The sequence below is a fragment of the Crinia signifera genome, chromosome 2 (assembly GCF_055691185.1).
Source record: "Crinia signifera chromosome 2, ASM5569118v1, whole genome shotgun sequence".
Classification (NCBI taxonomy): domain Eukaryota; kingdom Metazoa; phylum Chordata; class Amphibia; order Anura; family Myobatrachidae; genus Crinia; species Crinia signifera.
Genome location: NC_139218.1, coordinates 1,623,773 through 1,644,641, shown reverse-complemented (window position 1 = coordinate 1,644,641; position 20,869 = coordinate 1,623,773). Strand labels below are relative to the sequence as shown.

General features: G+C 48.6%; 1 protein-coding gene across 1 annotated transcript in view; it reads left to right on the top strand.

Annotated features, from left to right (window-relative positions):
- Positions 1-20,423, top strand: part of U2AF1 (U2 small nuclear RNA auxiliary factor 1) — a 29,264-nt gene extending 8,841 nt beyond the window's left edge. Inside the window, exons 4-9 of the mRNA XM_083173514.1 lie at positions 1,316-1,495; positions 14,038-14,243; positions 17,831-17,964; positions 18,110-18,202; positions 18,282-18,314; positions 20,222-20,423. Of these exons, the coding sequence (XP_083029640.1) occupies positions 1,316-1,495; positions 14,038-14,243; positions 17,831-17,964; positions 18,110-18,202; positions 18,282-18,314; positions 20,222-20,378 (803 nt within the window). The 3' untranslated portion in view covers positions 20,379-20,423. The remainder of the gene's footprint in view (positions 1-1,315; positions 1,496-14,037; positions 14,244-17,830; positions 17,965-18,109; positions 18,203-18,281; positions 18,315-20,221) is intronic.
- Positions 20,424-20,869: the final 446 nt, after the last annotated feature.

Genomic DNA, 20,869 nt, shown 5'->3' with positions numbered 1-20,869 from the left:
TCCAGGCGTAGTGGGGTTATGAACCGGTACCAATTCACATCCGATCGCATTGCATGCGATTTATCTGCCAACCTGAAACGAAACAAGTACCGCCGTTTCTTTCATTCAGCTGAACTGTCTCCATCCTTCTTCTTCCCAAGGCAGCCTGATGTACTATGTATACCTCCTAATACATGTCTTCTGAAAAGTCCACCCTATAACTCCAACTAGAAGGCTGTCATGTGACACCATATAGAGCCCTGCGGCATTGTCGCCATCTCCAGCTGACATTGCTGACTGACGAATACAATGTCAGGAATTTCTATTCACCCAGATCTATTACTGCATGTAATACACTACCTCTAACTATAAGAGCCCGTTATTCTCCCAAACCGTTTTCCATTAGGGCGGACTGTGTCCGGTAACTGGATTGGGTGACGCACTTCAGATCAAAAATCTCATTTCAAATTTTTAAAAGTTTTTTTTTTTCCTCATAAAGGGCCAAATTTAGCCAGTCAGCACCCAAACTTCACTTTTAAACCCATCCTGTAACGTGACAGTTGCCCAAAGTCACAGCTGAAATGGCATAAAACAGACTTTAATATGTCACCACCCCCAGCTCTAGCTTAGGGGGTTATGCAGACCATGCACAAGACCAACCTCCTTCCTCCACCAGGTGTCACTGGAGTAACAGTGGTGAATAGAAGGGGGTGACTACAGGGAGCAAGGGCAACCCCATCCCTTCTACTTCCCCTCGCTGTCACCATTTGCCCTGTCAGTATTCAACTGACTTCCCCCCCCCCCCCCCCCCCCCCCCCCCGCATACGCTGATTCCCGCTCGCTCTGTTTTTGGAGCGAGGGGGTATCTGCGTATTGTGCCGCAGAAGCAGCGAGACTTGTGGGTAAATGCAGCGGGCTCCCTGTATTAGCCGCCAGCCTCGCCGTTTGGGGGATTCCCCCAGAACGTGGAATACGGGTATCGGCTGGCGTGGGAGTTAAACAGCGAGGATCTCTGGTTTTCTGCGATCCCCGCTATTTAACCCCCTCTCTGGCCACTCGCACCCGCGTTGAATACTGCCCTAAGTTTGTACCCTCTACATAGGGATCGCTGCTCTGTGACAAATGTGCTGCTGACCCCTCTGCATTATCCACTAAAGCTGCCCCTGCCTGGGCCTCACAGCTCCCTAAGGTCATGTGTAAATTGTCCTCAGCGTTAGCTGCATCTCAGCAGGACAGGGAGAACCCCAGATCACAGCAGGTTAGCCTCTGCTGTGGAGGGCCCTGATCCTGTGGCACAAGCAGCAGGGCCCTAAGCTCCCCCCTATTTTACAAAAAGTGGCTATTCCTCAAACAATGGGTTTGGACGATTCCGATGGGAATATGCCTGATGAGGTGGAAGTAGTACAGGAGGAACCAGAGTCGGGTTCTCAGGGTGTAGAAGACCTCATTGTCATGGTGAAGCAGGCCTTAAAGGTGGAAGATAGAGAGGCAGCACCTCCTCGCCCTTCTCTGTGTGGTAAATGGCTGCTTTTCCTATATCTGAGGAATTAGACAAGCATTTACTTAATGGCTCCATCCGGATAAAACATTTCCGGTCTCCAGAAATGTTTGATCTACCAATCCTTTTCCTGCATTGTGAGACGCAACCCACAGTGTGGACCCATCTGTCTCACGTCTTTCCAAAAAGACTGTGTTGCCTGTCACTGGGGCTTCTTCACTAAGAGACCCCTCTGACCTGAAGTTCGAAAACGACCCTTAAATCCATCTACATGGCTGTGGTGGGGTGGGGGGTTTTGGCTGTGGGGGGTGTTCAGCGTCCTGCTCAGGTAGGATGCTGGGTAAACAAGGCTATGGGGATTTGGGCTGCCCTAATCACTTCTGATTTGCACAACGACCCTGATGTAGACACATTTATCAGACTGGCAGAACATATCCGTGAAGCCTCCGCTTACTTATGGAGGCCTTCTCTGACATTTGCATCATGGCGTCCAAAACTTCAGCCCATCAGGCCTTATGGCTCAGGCAATGGCAAGCGGACGCAGAGTCCAAATGGGCGGTGGAAGCACTCCCCTTGAATGGTGAAGTCCTGTTCGGGCGCGAACTTGATAAATGGATATCCCAAGCTACAGGGAAAATCTCATTTTCTTTATACAGCTGCCCCTTCTCCGGCCCCTCGTCGGGCTACTTCGGATCCCTCCTTTCAGCAGTCCTCTAGGTTTCGTGGGCTTTCCAGAGGTGGCATCTCCCACAGGGGTGCCACGGAGCGTGGTCAAGGTGCTTCTTTTCCCATGCTGAGCCAAAGACCTCTGCATGACGTTCTTCTATCCCATCTGGGGGATGCCAGGGCTCGCGTCTACGAAACTTCAAAGACGTGTGGTTCGATCTTGTCATGATGCATGGGTAAAGGATTTGGTAGGTTACAGAATACTGTTTGCCAGTTTCTCCAGGAAAGGGTCATCTTTCTACTGCGGCAGACGTCAGGGGCCCCAGGGATTACAGTGGGTAGAGAGTGAGGTCACGACCTTTCCAGCACCAGAAAGGATAAAACTTCTGACTGCCCAGAGACAGCCCTGGCTCCTCCCCTCCTCTACCCTGCCTCCTAGGCCTGGCTCCTCCCCCTCCTCTACCCTGCCTCCTAGGCCTGGCTCCTCCCCTCCTCTACCCTGCCTCCTAGGCTAGCTACTTTCAGTTTTGATTGTGCTGGCAGGAGCCAACACGCATTTTGAAAGGAGCTGCTTTAAGCAGCCTAAACTTCGTTTTTTAATTTTTTTTTAATTTTTTTTATTATTATTCTTTTACACTGACTGGAGTCAGTGACAGAGCAGCAGCGACGGGGACCGGGACTTCAGCGGTGACAACCGCTTCAGGTAACGCGCTCCCCGCTGGGAGTGTGCGCATGTAATAGCGGCTGAGCAGCTCGGCGAGGGGGACGCCGGGCTGCACTAGCAAGCGGCCAGAACGCCGCCTTTCAATGGGTTGTGCACCCTGCCCCGCTGGACCACCGGGGAGACTTGAGTGTGGGCAGCGGCGTCTGTATGGGGGGGCCGCCCGGCAAGCGCCGGATCCCAGCCATTTTACCAACGCCGCACGAGTCATTAATCCCAGGTGGCCATTTGCTAGTAGGAAGAAGGGAGCCTCTCCTCACACAGCCCCTCCCCCGAGACAGGAGCTAGGATGTACCCACGTGAGTTTCCAGCCCTGATCTCTTCCTGCCTGCCTGCTGCATAGTGATAGAGGGGCACAGAGAGCACTTTGTCAGTCCGGGGTCCACCTCTTCACAGCCGGGCCATTTGGGCAAATCCCCCCTGTACCTCTCCTACTGGAGCACAGGTTACAGCAATTTATGCTCCTGCCGGCCATAGTGCTTTGCGGAGCTCAGTGCCACGTTATTTGCATTATATGTGTGCTATGTCTTATACTGTGTTAACACCATCACTGCATGTCAGAAGTATAGTGTGTTACCTGTACCAGTGTAGCTGCCTCTTGTACAATGTCAGAGGACAGCGATAGTGACACAGGGACTCCTATACTGGGGTCCTGCACATATTGCAAGGCTGGCCCGAGTACCACCGGCCAGCCTGGGCAGTTGTGAGTATAGCCTGATGGCGCGGCTACCCTTTTCTCCTTCATCCACTAGGTGTCACTGGAGTTACACTGGGGAATAGACGCCATTGTAAGGACGGAGCTGGCCAGGAGGGGAGCTTACCGCAGGGTTTGCTCCCAGAGGCCATGACACTTCCCCAGCTATCACGTGGTTCTGGCGGTCATTTTAACATACTTGGCGCCCCTGCACGCTGCTGAAGGCTCCGGACTGATGCTGCCAGGGCTGTGCTCCAACATGTCCCTGTCTCCCAGCTGCATCTATGACTGCAGCAGCTCCCCCAGGTTCTGTGATCAGACAGTGGGGTTTAGAGCATAGTGGGACAGTATAAGGCTCATAGCATGCTTCTTTTAATGGGTGCAGGGCAAGATCCTGGCCTTGTTGGCAAAAATATGGATGCCGGCGGATGGACCCTCCCTTTGGAGGCGTTCCTGTGGTTGGTAGGCCATTGGGGTGGACCAATAGTGGATTGATGGTTTTACGCCACATTCACCAGGTCACCCTGTATGGGTCCAGGTCTCAAGGCCCAGCAGTTTACAGGGTCAATGCCCTTCTGGCAGGGGGTCCTGCTGATCCAACCTCTGGTTGTTACAAACATGGTGGTTTGATAAAATCTTTCTCTGATTCTTTGGGCCCTTTAGGGCTCTTTACAGGCTAACTGGGACAACGGTTTTCCTGTTGACCGTTGCTGCTGGGTGTCTGCCCGGTAGGCTCTGTTAGGTCAATCGCCCTTCATGGTCTTTCATTCTCATAGGACGGATTCTTTGAAACGTTACTTTACCCCTCACAAGGGGGTTCCTGAATTTCAGGTCATCCAGGAGATAGTGATCCCTGCCCTTTGTAGGCCGGCGGTCTCTCCTGGGCAGCAATCAACTGGAGATGGTCTGTGCTTTGCACGTCTATGTACATCACGCTGTAATACTTTGGCCATCTGACTCTCTCTTTATCCACTAGAGAATTCCTAAGAGGGGCTGGTCTGCTACCATGCAGACTATTGCCAGCTGATAGCTGCGGTCGGTTATCAAGTAGGCCTCCTTGTTCACCTCCCTCCCGGTTCTTGCGGGGGTCCGGCCTCATTCCGCTACATCTGTGGGTGTGTTTCGGGCTTTTACAGGTGGTGCAACTGCAGAGCAACTTGGTCGTCTGCCAACGATTTCTTACGCTTTTTTGCGTTTGTTATGTTTGCCTCTCAGAACTCGGCATTCGGCCAGAGTATACTGGCCGCAGCACAGGCGTGTCCCCACCCTTAGGTGGCTGCTTTAGGACGTCCCACTGTAATCCCTGGGGCCCCCGACGTCTGCCGCAGAAGAAACTGAGATTTATGTCTTACCTGTTAAATCTCTTTCTTCGAGGACGTCAGGGGCCACAGGGATCCCTCCCTGCTGCGCCTGCTTCATTGGTATTGAAGTTCATAGTTCCTCCGTTGAGTGAACTTAGTTAAAGGTTTCTCTGTTGAAGGTACTTATACATGTCACAGTTATGGTTCCTCTGTTGAGCAACCACACACACATATATTGGTTGAATGTGTCTCTGTATGGGTTTCTCTTCCTTCTATCTTGTCTCCTGCCTGGCTCAGGGAAAAACTGAAAGTAGCTAGCCTGGGAGGCGGGGTAGAGGAGGGAGGAGCCAGGGCTGTCTCTGGGCAGTCCAGAAGTTTTATCCTTTCTGGTGCTGGAAAGGTCGTGACCTCACTCTCTACCCACTGTGGCCCCTGACGTCCTCGGAGAAAGAGATTTAACAGGTAAGACATAAATCTCGGTTTTGATGACTGCCATAGAGAAACGTGTAAACTCTGGGGTGGTGGTACCCAAGAGTTCTATTCCAGCCCTTTCCTAGTGCCGTACTAAATTTAAAGGACTTGAACCCTTACCTAAAACCGGTAAAGTTCAAGATGGAGTCCCTGCAGTCTGTGATTGCTTGGCTGGAATGGGAGGAATCCCTGATGTCCTTCGATATCAGGGATGCCTACCTTCATGTCCCGATTTGGCCTCCGCATCAAGCGTTCCTTCGCTTTGAGGTGCGGGACCTCAATTGGCAGTTTCAAGCACTGCTGTTGGGTCTCTCCTCTGCACCCAGGATCTTCACCAAGGTCATGGCGGTCATGATGGATTTGTTACGGACACAGGGGGTTACGATAATCCCGTACCTCAACGACCTTCTCTTGAAGGCCCGCTCACAGCAGTTATTGCTGGACAACTTTCATCTAACGCAATCCACCCTTATCGAAACTGGCTGTTATCTGGGCGTGTTAGGGAAAGCGCAGGCGTGGCCAGGTGTGAGGGAAAGTCATGTGACGTCAGCTCCACCCCCGATCAGCCTGATTATATCACAGCCGCTGAGTAAGTCCTGGGCTACACACACACTGCACACACTGGGGAATCATTACATGGTGAGCGGCTGTTATCTGGGAGTGTCAGGGAATACGCAGGCGTGCCCAGGTGTGTGAGGGGAAGTCATGTGACGTCAGCTCCGCCCCCGATCAGCTTGATTCTATCACAGCCGCTGAGTAAGTCCTGGGCTACGCACACACTGCACACACTGGGGAATCATTACATGGTGAGTGAGTTGTGAATGGATTTGCAGCTTATGCTCGGGACGGGACGTCACTCTGAGAGGGTGGCTGCTATCTGATCGCCAAGCTCTGCAAATTAGCAGAGAAGTTATCAGGTCTGAATAACCCCTGTAATTTGGGAAATATGCTGATTGTGTGTATACCTGGTTGTACAGATTTGGAAACTGCATGAGATATTTGCATAGCATCTTGTATTTTTCTCAGGCTACATATATGTATGTATGTGTGTGTGTGTGTGTGTGTGTGTGTGTGTGTATATATGTGTATATATATATATTGAACAATTAGAGGCAAGCACACCTTTGTTTGATGAGAATGTGAAAAAACTTTAAAGTTGTAGGCATAAATCCACCTTGCAGTACAGTCATTTCAGTGAGACAGCAAATACAGGGAAAAAGATCCATACTTTACAGTGAAGTGCATAGTTGACTGCAGGGATGCCTTGTTCCAGCTCTACAGCTGTTTCGGTGTGATCACCGTCATCAGGAGCACACTGAACAGGCTCACCGTGCGTGTCTTTATACTAACCAACATAAGAACCTTAAGCAATCTCACCTGTGCAAGCAGGTCTGTGAACCAATAGGCTTCTCTCGCTCATGTCACCTGTTCCTAACTCCGCGTCTCCCGGAAGTGACAACACGCGGCCAAGGCAACCAGCCCAAGCACGCGTCCGTCACCTAGGAGACAACCAGGGACGTCACCGGAAGTGACGAGCCGCAGGTCTCAGCAATACGCCGGACACCACGTTCATCACCATGGCGATGTCGGACAGCGTCCTCCGTGTCACCAGACGCTGTTACCGATTCTCATCAGTCAGCGTTGGTGATCAACGGGGTTAGCTGTAACACGATCAGGCAGGTTTGGCTAAGCGACTGGACCCTGCATACAAGGGACAGTCCCTAACGCCGTGCCTTCTCCGATCGCCTGGCAGGAGGAACAGGAGATGGCAATGGAGTAAAGTAGAGTAAATATCAGAAGGGTTAGTACTATAGCTCCATGTTGGCAGTAATAAGATGTGCACGTGAAACAAACATATCGTAATTGGCATCAAAGAACAGTCAAATCTAGAAGGACCAAAACATAGCAATATACAATAATAAATACATATTTACAGGAAGCAATGATAAGAAAGATCTTCGTTTAGACCATTTGGTGCAATACAGTTCAAGTGGTGAATCCATCCTTTCTGAAATAAAAGTTTTCCTCTATCACCACCTCTGCGCAGAGGAGGGACATGATCGATGGGGATAAAGCAAAAGTCTTTTAAACGGTGGTTTGTTTGAACAAAATGTTTGGCTACAGGTGGTGTGTTAACATCAATGGTTTGAAAAGCTTTTTTTGGGGGGAGGAACAGTGCATAGCAATTCTTTCTTTTAGGGTACGGATGGTTTTTCCAATATAGATTTGACTGTTCTTTGATGCCAATTACGATATGTTTGTTTCACGTGCACATCTTATTACTGCCAACATGGAGCTATAGTACTAATCCTTCTGATATTTACTCTACTTTACTCCATTGCCATCTCCTGTTCCTCCTGCCAGGCGATCGGAGAAGGCACGGTGTTAGGGACTGTCCCTTGTATGCAGGGTCCAGTCGCTTAGCCAAACCTGCCTGATCGTGTTACAGCTAACCCCGTTGATCGACCAACGCTGACTCTGATGAGAATCGGTAACAGCGTCTGGTGACACGGAGGACGCTGTCCGACATCGCCATGGTGATGAACGTGGTGTCCGGCGTATTGCTGAGACCTGCGGCTCGTCACTTCCGGTGACGTCCCTGGTTGTCTCCTAGGTGACGGACGCGTGCTTGGGCTGGTTGCCTTGGCCGCGTGTTGTCACTTCCGGGAGACGCGGAGTTAGGAACAGGTGACATGAGCGAGAGAAGCCTATTGGTTCACAGACCTGCTTGCACAGGTGAGATTGCTTAAGGTTCTTATGTTGGTTAGTATAAAGACACGCACGGTGAGCCTGTTCAGTGTGCTCCTGATGACGGTGATCACACCGAAACAGCTGTAGAGCTGGAACAAGGCATCCCTGCAGTCAACTATGCACTTCACTGTAAAGTATGGATCTTTTTCCCTGTATTTGCTGTCTCACTGAAATGACTGTACTGCAAGGTGGATTTATGCCTACAACTTTAAAGTTTTTTCACATTCTCATCAAACAAAGGTGTGCTTGCCTCTAATTGTTCAACCTCAATATCCATTTTACATGGTCTTAGCACCCACTTTTATGCATAAGAGTGTGCACGGATGTCTAAAGAAAACTATATCTATCTATCTCTACATCTACATATCTATCTATCTATATTTATATATTTCTACATATACCGTGTTTGAATAGTTTGAGCTGGAGATGTTGATTTGACACCGAATGACCCAAAGGGCTGGTAAAACTGATTAGTAAATTAGTGGGGGACAGGTCCGTGCACTAGGGGATGGTGACCATGATGCTGCTGGAAGACTTGTCAATACCAAAATAGATATCGCTATAACCAAAACAACAATGTATAGGAAAAACAAGTGGCGCAAAACAAATCACATTGTGAAAATTAACTTCAAATGATATTATTACGTCCCTTGAGTTTGGTTTGTGGAAATCCTTTCTGAACAACGTCTGCCGCTTCAATCCAATGATGGAGGGAAGAGTGAATCCTGTAATGTCCCAAACGATTGGCTAGAGGTCCTAGAAGATTTACAGTGTGTAGAATGGTTTATTATCTATAAGAAACTATGGTTGTGGGCTTATAAGCTGATGGTATATCACAACGCGTATAGCGGGGAAGCACATAAAGGTATAAGATAATTAGGATGGCTTACCCCACTCACATTCTAATAGAAGGAAAAGAGAAAGCGGAATTATTCAATGTATTGTTGGCTTCATTATTTACAAGGGAAGAATCTTCAGAAGATCTCCCACAGATTAAATGCTCGGCTTTTCATGGCTCCCAAACTGTATGTTTGAGTGAGGAAATCGTCACAAATAGATTACGGAACCTAAATAGTAACAAATCTCCTGGCCCGGCTGAAATACACCCTAGGATACTAAAATAATTGAGTTCTGTCACAGCACTACCATTATATCTGATATTCGGGGAATCAATAAACTTTGGGATGGTACCAACAGACTGGCGCATAGCTAATGTAGTACCAATATGTAAGAAAGGTAACAAAACTAACCCTGAAAATGATAGAGCGGTCAGCCTTACATCCATTGTGGGGAAAATATTAGAAGGAATAAGAAGAGATAGTATCCAAAATTTCTTAGAACAGGAGAAAGTGATAAGTAAGGTTCAGCATGGGTTTGTCAAAAATAGATCATGTCAGACTCATTTAATTAGCTTCTATGAGGAAGTCAGTAGTGGGCTGGACTTATGGAAATCTGTTGATGTAATACTGCGTGATTTCAATAAAGCTTTTGACACGGTGCCTCATAAAAGGTTATTAATGAAACTAGGTGATTTAGGGTTAAAAGATAAAATTGTAATTGGATTAAAAACTGGTTGCACAATTAAGGACACATAGTGGTGGTAAATGGCATACATTCTAGCTGGAGTTAAGGTCCAAAGTGGAGTCCGCAAGGTTCAATATTGGGACTCACCTTGTTTAATATATTCATTACTGATATTGGAAGTGACATAATGAGTAAAATTGCAATATTTGCAGACAACACAAAATTGAGTAAGGAAATTAACTCAGGAGAGGATGTGGAAACACCACAAAGTGACTTAAATAAGCTGGAAAGGTGGAAAATTCAGTTTAACGTTGAAAAATGTAAAGTAATTCATTATGGAACAAAAATGAACAAGCTACTTATAGGCTAAATGGAGTTATTATAGGGAATTCTGCTGTAGAGAAGTACTTGGATAGATGAAAAATTGGGTAATAGTGCACCCTGCTCAAGTGCAGCAGCAAAAGCAAACCGGACACTGGCATGCATACAAAGGGGAATGGATTCAAGGGATGCCAATGTGATGGTGCCTCTCTACAGGGCATTGGTGAGACCACACATGGAATATTGTGTTCAGTTCTGGGCACCGCACCTTAAAAAGGACATAAATGAATTGTAACAGGTACAGAGAAGGGCGACTAAGCTAGTAACAGGTCTGGAATCACTAGAATACACAGATCGGTTATACCAGGCTGAATATGTTCTCACTGGAGAAATGGAGGCTGAGAGGTGATATGATTACTATGTACATATACAGGATTGGGAATCATATGGAACTGGGAGGTGATTGGTCACTTACAGGCCTATACTTAGGACACGCGGCCATGTACTGAGGCTCGAGGAAAATAAATTCCGTACTGAATTAAGAAGAGGATTCTTCACCATTAGAGCAGGAACATTCTGGAACTCATTGCCGGTGGGGTGATTACAGCGACTACTGTGAATGAATTTACTTCAACACTGGATGCAGCCACTAAGGGAATCCTATAGATATGACTTAATCAGTAGTTACAAGTTAGATAGGATGAACTCGATGCAGTAATGTCTATCTTCAGCCTTAATTACTGTTACATTGAATGGGTATTTATATGCACTCCTACAGGTGCTGAATATGTATTCCTTCATGCATTCCTTGCTCACTTCTATATGAGGTATCTGGATGCCGTACCCCACTCACAATAAATACACTTAGATTCACACACATACAGCCAGTTCTTTTCTCCACGTTTTTAACCCCTTCCCGGCAAGTTGTTTTCTAATGGTGGTCACCTTAGACCAGTGGTCAGGGAACTCTGTCCTCATTACCCCACGCAGTGCATGTTTTGCAGGTCTCCTCACAGAATCACAAGTGAAATAACTCCACCTGCGGACCTTATAAAATGTGTCTGAGTAATTAGTACACCTGCGCACCTGCTGGGTTACCAGCAAAACATGCGCTGTGTGGGGTAATGAGGACCGAGTTCCCTGACCCACTGCCTTTGACAATGGGTTTAGCGTACCATTACTCACACAAGATCGAGCTGTAGAACACGTCACGGTTTCTTTTCATCAAAAAAAAAGGTTTCCTTCAAAGACTTTTGAGACACCAACAATTCCTAAAAATAAATTTCTTCTTCGGGTTTCATGGTCCCCACAGGGTGACATCAGGGTTGTAGGCGGATACGGAGGACTGTGGCTCCTATCAGCGAAGCTTTCAAGATTTCCCAGGATGCACGGCTCCTCTCCCCTATAACCCCGCCTCCATGCTCAGCTCTTCAGTTTTTGCTGGAGCACCTTATTAGCAGGTATTGTCTCGGGCAATAATTTTTATATAAACCTACTCTTCCTTTTTTTGGGGGGACTTCTAAATGTACCCCACATTTGAGGATAAAAGGACACAAGAATCCTAAGAGTACAAGATACCCAGATGTGTTTGGTTCGTGCTTCTGACACCGTGAGTGTGGTACGCCATCTATGTGTGTTGTTGATCCTTAAAGATACCTTTATGAGTGTTACCACATTCATTTGGATGTGAGTAAAGGGTACGCTAGAGACCTTTTCTATTTCTTCATTCTTTCGGTCAAATAAACATACCTTTATAAGAGTTATCCCCTCCTATCGAGAGTGAGTAGGGGTACACGCTCTCTGTATAAATATTCAAAATAAAGATACCTTTATGAGCTTGTAACACCATGCATGCATGTGTGTAGAGGTACGCCCCTGTAGGATCTTGACTAACATACGGAAAATAAACATTTATATGTTTTAGTTGCATCTTTTACGTGTGAGTGAGGTACGCCATTTGATGTACAGATAAAGAACAAGACAGAATAATAACAGGATTACCCGTGTGACTTTATTCTTGACATTTTTGTTATTTCTTATCTCCCCCCATCGGGAAACTCCACTTGATACGGGACTTTCAAACTTCTCTGAGACATTTCCTAAAAACCTTTGTCCTGGACACATTTATACCCTGGAGGATATGGATACCTAGAAGGGGAAGTACTTTTTCTCCATCTCGAGCACATTTCCCTGTAACACTGTCTACTGCTGACAGGCTTTTACAGCACTCACATCCTACTGGCTCCCATAGACGCACCGTAGGGGATAGGAGTGCAGTGGCAGATACTTGCCCCAGCTGTACTGTATGTGACTGAGGTGCTAGTCTGTGATTTCTGTCAGATACAGAATACATATTTATTGCTGTCATAACTTCTGAGACCAGCAGAGTTAGAGGTTTTGTCCTCACACGTCACATACTGCTGTGTTATCACTCTAGGTTTCCCTGTACGGCTGCACCTATTGTGTATAATACCCCTTCTGTGTGTTTAACATGACTGCTAAATGGGGGTGCAATCAGACAGTCTCCCCAGCTCTTATCCTGTAAGGCTTGTGCTGCAGGCCTGTCTGAGCAGGATGTTATCCAGGAGGGGTTATGTGTCATTGCTTTATCCCCCCTGACCAGTCCTCTGCCCCGGGGGCTGTACAGGAGCCTCCCCCGCTGTTATCCTGTAAGGCTTGTGCTGCAGGCCTGTCTGAGCAGGGTGTTATCCAGGAGGGGTTATGTGTCATTGCTTTATCCCCCCTGACCAGTCCTCTGCCCCGGGGGCTGTACAGGAGCCTCCCCAGCTCTTATCCTGTAAGGCTTGTGCTGCAGGCCTGTCTGAGCAGTATGTTATCCAGGAGGGGTTATGTGTCATTGCTTTATCCCCCCTGACCAGTCCTCTGCCCCGGGGGCTGTACAGGAGCCTCCCCAGCTCTTCTCCTGTAAGGCTTGTGCTGCAGGCCTGTCTGAGCAGGGTGTTATCCAGGAGGGGTTATGTGTCATTGCTTTATCCCCCCTGACCAGTCCTCTGCCCCGGGGGCTGTACAGGAGCCTCCCCAGCTCTTATCCTGTAAGGCTTGTGCTGCAGGCCTGTCTGAGCAGTATGTTATCCAGGAGGGGTTATGTGTCATTGCTTTATCCCCCCTGACCAGTCCTCTGCCCCGGGGGCTGTACAGGAGCCTCCCCAGCTCTTATCCTGTAAGGCTTGTGCTGCAGGCCTGTCTGAGCAGGATGTTATCCAGGAGGGGTTATGTGTCATTGCTTTATCCCCCCTGACCAGTCCTCTGCCCCGGGGGCTGTACAGGAGCCTCCCCAGCTCTTATCCTGTAAGGCTTGTGCTGCAGGCCTGTCTGAGCAGTATGTTATCCAGGAGGGGTTATGTGTCATTGCTTTATCCCCCCTGACCAGTCCTCTGCCCCGGGGGCTGTACAGGAGCCTCCCCAGCTCTTATACTGTAAGGCTTGTGCTGCAGGCCTGTCTGAGCAGGATGTTATCCAGGAGGGGTTATGTGTCATTGCTTTATCCCCCCTGACCAGTCCTCTGCCCCAGGGCTGTACAGGAGCCTCCCCAGCTCTTATACTGTAAGGCTTGTGCTGCAGGCCTGTCTGAGTAGGATGTTATCCAGGAGGGGTTATGTGTCATTGCTTTATCCCCCCTGACCAGTCCTCTGCCCCGGGGGCTGTACAGGAGCCTCCCCAGCTCTTATACTGTAAGGCTTGTGCTGCAGGCCTGTCTGAGCAGTATGTTATCCAGGAGGGGTTATGTGTCATTGCTTTATCCCCCCTGACCAGTCCTCTGCCCCGGGGGCTGTACAGGAGCCTCCCCAGCTCTTATACTGTAAGGCTTGTGCTGCAGGCCTGTCTGAGCAGTATGTTATCCAGGAGGGGTTATGTGTCATTGCTTTATCCCCCCTGACCAGTCCTCTGCCCCGGGGGCTGTACAGGAGCCTCCTTGGGCAGCCTTTCAGCAGCTCCTGGGCCCCCTGTGATTACACCTGCTGTACAGGCCCCTCCACCATGGGTAGATACCCTGGCACAGACTACCGTAGCGATGCAGAAATTACACCATCTACCAGCCAATCTGTTACACATCAACTCCCTACTTCTTCCCCATTACTCCCTGTGTTAGATGAAGACACAACTGGAGATAAGGGTGACGAGGACTTGGATGCCATCTCACCAAGGTCAGGGGCAGACGTACCAGCCCCAATTGACGCAATATGGCTTGTGCTCTTATCAGATGCCGATGAGCCAGAGCCTGTAGCAAAACTGAAGTATGGTTTCAAGAAACAGAAGGTTATTAAATCCCAGTTCCCACATTTGGTGGACGCCTGGGTGAGAGAAGTCGTGTCATGGGGATACTCAATCTCGTTTAATAGAAACCCCCCCCCCCCACACACACACACACACACACACACACACGTTCTTTTGCACAGGCCTCCCATCCAATCCGCAAAAAGCGGAACAATTGAAACAAATACTAGCCTCCCTGTTGCAGTGTCAGGTCATTGAACCAGTCCCACGATATCAATGAGGGATAGGTTTTTACTCTACACTGTTCCTAGTCCCAAATCCAAACTGGACTTACAGGCACATACTAGATTTAAAGGCGCTCAACAAATTGCGGACAGTAGTGCTAGCATTGGAGCCAGGAGGTTACATGGCGTCCCTGGACATATGGGACGCTTATCTGCATGTCCCCATCCTCCCTTCACACCAGCAGTTTCTCTGGTTCGCTATCCTGTTCCGCTAATTTCAGTTCCAGGCCCTTCCATTTGGCCTGGCCACTGCCCCCAGGATTTTCACAAAAGTCATGGCGACCTATCTGCATCAGCAGGGCATGGGCGTTACCCTACCTGGACTAAATAGCTAAATCACCAGTAGCGCTGTTAGCACACTTACAAATGACAATAGCTGTTCTCCAACAGCACCGCTGGCTCCTCAATTGGGAGAAATCCTCCCTCATACCATCACAGCAAATGCTGCAGAGCATCAATTCATCTGGCAATGCAAATTCTTGGCCTAACGGTGTCAACATTCGACATGGTCGAGTGGGCACAATTTCACTCACGTCCTCTACAACGTCTCATCCTTGGAAATTGGGTCATCAGCGTATCAGGACCATGTTTATGACACTCTCACCTGAACCAGGGATATCCATTCTGGTTCACAAATTGGATTCTCCTCACTCCCGACCCCAGTCTACAAGGCTGGGGAGCGGTAGTAGAATCCCGGTCCTTGCAAGGCGTATGGTCTAGCTCGGATATATGCCTGCCCATCGATATTCTGGAGCTTTGGACGGTGTACAATGCCCTCATTCGATGTCAGGATCTCCTCCAAGGCAAACCTGTCAAAGTCAAGTCAGACATCACAACAACAGTGGCCTACATAAATCATCAAGGGGGCACCTGCAGTGCAGCAGCCATGCAAGAGGTGTCCAAAATTCTAACTTGAGCAGAACATCACCCCCTGGCATGTTGGCTGTGTTCATCCCAGGAATAATAAATTGGGAAGCAGACTTTCCTAAGTCGGCAAGTCATTCATCCGGGGGAGTGGTCACTCCACCCAGAAGTCTCTTCCCTCCCAGTGAGCCATTGGGGCCTCCCAGATGTGGATCTCATGGTGTCCCGTCACAACAACAAAACTTCAGTGTACGGGTCGTGGTCCAGGGATTCTCAAGCCAGCTTCATGGATGCTCTGTCAATTCCATGGAGTTTTCATCTTCCGTATGTCTTTCCTCCGTTATCTATGATATCCAGAGTGGTCAGGAAATTCAAACAGGAAGGCGGGGATCTCATTCTGATAGCCCCGGCTTGGCCTCAACGTCACTGGTTTGTAGACCTGCAACAGCTGTTGGTACAACAGCCATTCCGGCTGCCATTATGACCGGACCTGCTCAGTCAGGGTCCTTGCCTACACCCAGGTCTTACGCTGTGTAAAACAGAAAGATTTTTCCACAAAAGTCATCCAAATGATGATCAAAGCTTGTAAACCTGCTTCAGCCAGAATTTGCTACCGAGTGCGGCACACTTACTTCTCCTGGTGTGCATCCCGCAAATATAACACAAGTGTTTAAAACAGCGAGAGTACTGGCCTTCTTGCCGAGAGGATTAGATGTAGGTCTGAGGCTAGCCTCACTAATAGTGCATATCTCAGCTCTGTCCGTTTGGTTCCAACAGAAGATAGCATCTCTCCCAGATATCTGTACTTTCATCCAGGGTTATACAACCACCATACCTCAATAGGATCTGTCCTTAGTGCTACAGGCTTTGGGTAATCTACCCTTTGCACCAGTACATACAGTGGAATACAAGTGGCTCACAGCTAAGACTGTTCCTTCTGGCAATTGCGTCTGCCAGACCGGTATCGGATTTGACTGCTCTATCGTGCCGACCTCCTTTTCTGATTTTCCATCCCAATAGGGCGGTGCTAAGAACCAGAACTTTCCTCCTGCCCAAAGTAGTCTTCGGGTTTCACATCAACCAGGAAATAATGGTCCCGCGTTCAATTCTAATGATTTCTCCCTAGCTGAACGCTCCTTGGATGTAGTTGGGGTCCTAACTATTTATCTGGACCGCACTGCTTCCATCAGGAAATCAGACACCCTCTTTGTCCTATACGGATTTCACAAGAAGGGCTGGCCAGCGAACAAACCCTTGGTTGTCGGGTCCTTCTGACACCTCAGGCTAGTACCCTCCCTTGAGTACTGCTTTTGGACATCCCCACTGTCACCCTGTGGGAACCATGAAACCTGAAGAAGAAAGCGAGAGTTATGGCAGACCTACCTTAGATGAACTCTTTCTTCGAGGTTTATGGGACCCACAAGGCACCCACCTTTATTTAGGCCTGAGGTATTCCTTCCTTGTGACTTCCGCGACCTTGGTCATGCCTTCCCTCACTCTCTGTATGTGTGAGTGCACTGGTAGGCTCTTATCTGCCTTCTTCCTGCTCTTCCTGCCATTGGCTGGCTAACAAAACTGAGGCGCTAAGCATGGAGGCGGGGTTATAGGGGAGAGAAGCTGTGCATCCTGGGATATCTTGAAAGCTTTGCTGATTGGTGCCACGGTAGTCGGGATCTGCCTACAACACCGATGTCACCCTGTGGGTCCCATGAACCTCGAAGAAAGAGTTAACCTATAACCTATAACCATAACTCAGAGTGACTACTTCCTCCACATAAGGAGGGACCGTTTTCACAGTAGACCTTTTATCATGCCTTGATTTGGTCTACAGGATCGAAGCTCGTCATCCCTCATATAGAGGTGAGCGAGGTACGCATTGTGATACACCCTCGGCTTATAAACCCACAACCTTTAGTTTCTTATAGAAAATCACTTTTACTAAACACTTTTTATTTTCCACCACATATCCTTTGAGCAGCACATACTGTACCTCTTCAGTCTTAAGATCACTAGCCCAGTGGTTCCCAAACTTTTTTGAATTACGGCACCCTAGACTATCACATTTTTTTGTGGCACCCCAAGGTCAATATGAAACTAAGTAAATTGTGTTTATATGTCATCCTTAGGTTCAGTTATGTGATGAGGGATAGAAATCACTTCTGTTTATCCACATTTTCCTATTATATTGACCATAAATAATTTCAATTGGTCCCAGACCCTCAACCTAGGGCACCCCAGGGTGCCACGGCACACAGTTTGGTAACCACTGCACTAGCCAATCATTTGGGACATCACAGCATTCATTTTCCAATTCATCACTGGATTGAAGCGGCATACGTTTTTCAGAAAGGACTTCCACAAACCAAACTCAAGGGACGTTCATTTCCTTTGATGTTTATTTTCACAATTTGATTTGTTTTGTGCCACTGGATGATGCCAATTCCATCATCCAGGGTATCTTGTACCGTCACTACCGCAGTGTTGTGGTCTGAGGATTTCTGTTTTTATTTTTGACTTTAGTTCCGCCGGGAGGAGGATGCGGAGAAGGCTGTGAAGGATCTAAATAATCGCTGGTTTAACGGTCAGCCTATTCATGCAGAACTCTCTCCGGTTACTGATTTTCGGGAGGCCTGCTGTCGCCAATACGAGATGGGGTGAGTGTGTGCCCTGGGGGTCACGGTGCGGACACAGAATGGCACCTTTCACCTTGTCCAGCATATTTGCTAGACCTGGCTTCAGTGTCAGGACTATAATCTAATATAAGTGGTACTCTGTGCTGATGGGTGTCCTCTGTCACAGGGAATGCACGCGTGGGGGCTTCTGTAACTTTATGCATCTGAAACCCATTTCCCGGGAGCTGCGACGAGAACTGTATGGCCGGCGCAGGAAGAAGTGAGTCCGCATATGCTCCTGATTCCTCTGTGCTTCTGTTTCTCACCTCTGATATTAACTGTTTTTGTTTTCTCCTCAGGGACAGACCTCAAGGCAGAGTAGAAATTAACAAGTTAGTTACAATATTTCTTTCTATTTTGGGGATCCCCAGGGTAGTACTAAGCCCCCCTCATGTATAGTGTATTGTATTTCTTCTGACCACCACTGGTTCCTCCACCTGGATCATTCCCTCTTAGCCTGGAACATTCATTGTACGAGGGCTGATCTGCTGGGGAGACTCAGCTAATGTATCTCAGAACTACATATTCCCTTCGATATGCAGCTCTCTAACTGCTGTGGAACTACACACCCCAGCATGCACTGCTATTAGGACATGCCCTAGCTTCCTGTGTACACAAGTTGCTGTAGCAGTGCTATTACCAGCTTCATTTCCTTGTCTTGGTCTAAAGTGATTGGTTCATTCATTGTGTGGTGATGAGGCCATGCGTGTGCTGATCACATGGCAGGTCACCCGTGTGTCAGTAATCAGATGGCGTTGGACTTCTGGTGAAATTGAACATCTCATCTGTTGAGCTTAGTGGGATCTGCCTGTATATGGGCACAATGAGTGTCTGAATAATATATTGGCATGCAATTGGTAATTGTTGCTGGCACCATGGATATTGTAATATAAATGTTCTTGTATACAAACATTTGCTGTAGTATGATGAATTCCTCAAGGGAGGAGCTGGATAATATCTCCTCCCAAGAGGAGCTGCCCATAGACCATTTGGCTCTACACACAGACATCTCACAGGGGAGGAGCGGGGCAAATGTCTTCTCCCCAGAGGAGGAGTCCAGATATTGTGCGGCCCTACACAGAGACAAAGATCACAGGTAGGGCCCCCCCGCATATTTCCTTACATGGTGGGCGGGCGAAAGAGCCGGGAGCCACAAGGCTGCCAGGTGAGCAGGCTGTTGTCCAAGAGCCGGGCTGGACGCAACAGACGCGGGCTGTGTGGCCTGCACAGCGTGACCTCTGACCTCGTCACACTGCGCAGAGTCATGCTGCCGGGGATGGGAGAAGCCGGTCAGCATTTCAGCGCATGCTGTAATCCCGGGATTGGAAATTTAGAACAAGGAGTACAATACCGGAATTTTGGGGGACAGATCCTGGGATTGGCCACCCTACTCACAGGGGAGGAGTGGGGAAATGTTTCCTTCCCAGAGGAGGAGCCCAGATATTGTGGGGCCACACACTGTCGTATCAATGCTTCCTGGGAGGGAGTTTCTTTGTTCCTCCGCTGTGATACGTCACGTTTGGTCAGCTGCGGCAGCACGCACACTGCCCTATGCAGCCAACTTGCAACGGTCATGCAAAACCAGGGGTGGCCAAGCCAGTCCTTGGGATCTACCAACAGTTCATGTTTTCCGGGCCTCCTGTGGATCTGTAGAATGTTAGTAATGATTCCACCTGTACACCAGGTCAGGGGGCTGCAAAATGTGACTGATCCCACCTGTGTACCAGCTTGGGGGTCTGTGAAACAGGGACTGTTGCCAGATCTCGAGGACCAGTTTGGTGTCCATTTGGTCACACACAAAGAGTACAATTATCTAGACGGTCCACCGATATCAGGCGGCTTGCTTAGATAATTGTATAATGCAGGGGTGTCAAACTTATGGACCTCCAGCTGTTGTGGAACTATACGTCCCAGCATGCCCTGCCACAGTTTTAACAATCCATTATATAAAATCTGTGGCAGGGCATGTTGGGCTGGTGGGCCAGGAGTTTGATACCACTGATACAGATGCCTAGCGATACATAGAAACCTAGAATTTGGCGGCAGATAAGAACCATTCGGCCGATCTACTTAGGTGGCCTTGGCTGTGTTACTGAATAAAGCAGGTTATTATAGAGACCACAATTCCTCATCACTATAACAGAATGGTTATTGGGCCCTATGCTAATGCATTGGAATAAGGACCGATCACCCCCATGACTGTCCCGTCATTTCAAACATTTATGCTCTTCTTTTTCAGACACCGTTCTCGCTCCAGATCCCGTGAACGTCGCTCTCGTTCCAGAGACCGTGGGCGAGGAGGAGGAGGCGGCGGCGGTGGTGGTGGCGGAGGAGGGGGAGGCCGCGATAGAGATCGACGGAGGTCTAGAGACCGAGAGAGATCGGGTCGTTTCTGAGCTGCTGTTTTTATTCTGTGTTTGGGAAGGTTCCAGGTTGGGGGGGGGGGGGGCTCTGCGCTCAGCAGCTGTGGGTTAGGGGATCTTTTTCATTGCATTTCATTTGTTCTTGTTTTTTTAAGCTGGGCTTCTGATTAAACATTTGTAGTGATCCAGTAACACTGACGCGTCCTAAATTCCTTACATGGTGTTACAATACGTCCATCTAGTCCGCACATTATGGCTCCCAGCTACTGTACACTAACCAGGCATTGGTGGTGGGGGGGGTATAATGCCGGGGGCCAGTAACACTGACGCGTCCTAAATTCCTTACATGGTGTTACAATACATCCATCTAGTCCACACATTGTGGCTCCCAGCTGCTGTACACTAACCAGGCATTGGTGGGGGGGGAGGGGGGTATAATGCCGGGGGCCAGTAACACTGACGCGTCCTAAATTCCTTACATGGTGTTACAATACGTCCATCTAGTCCGCACATTGTGGCTCCCA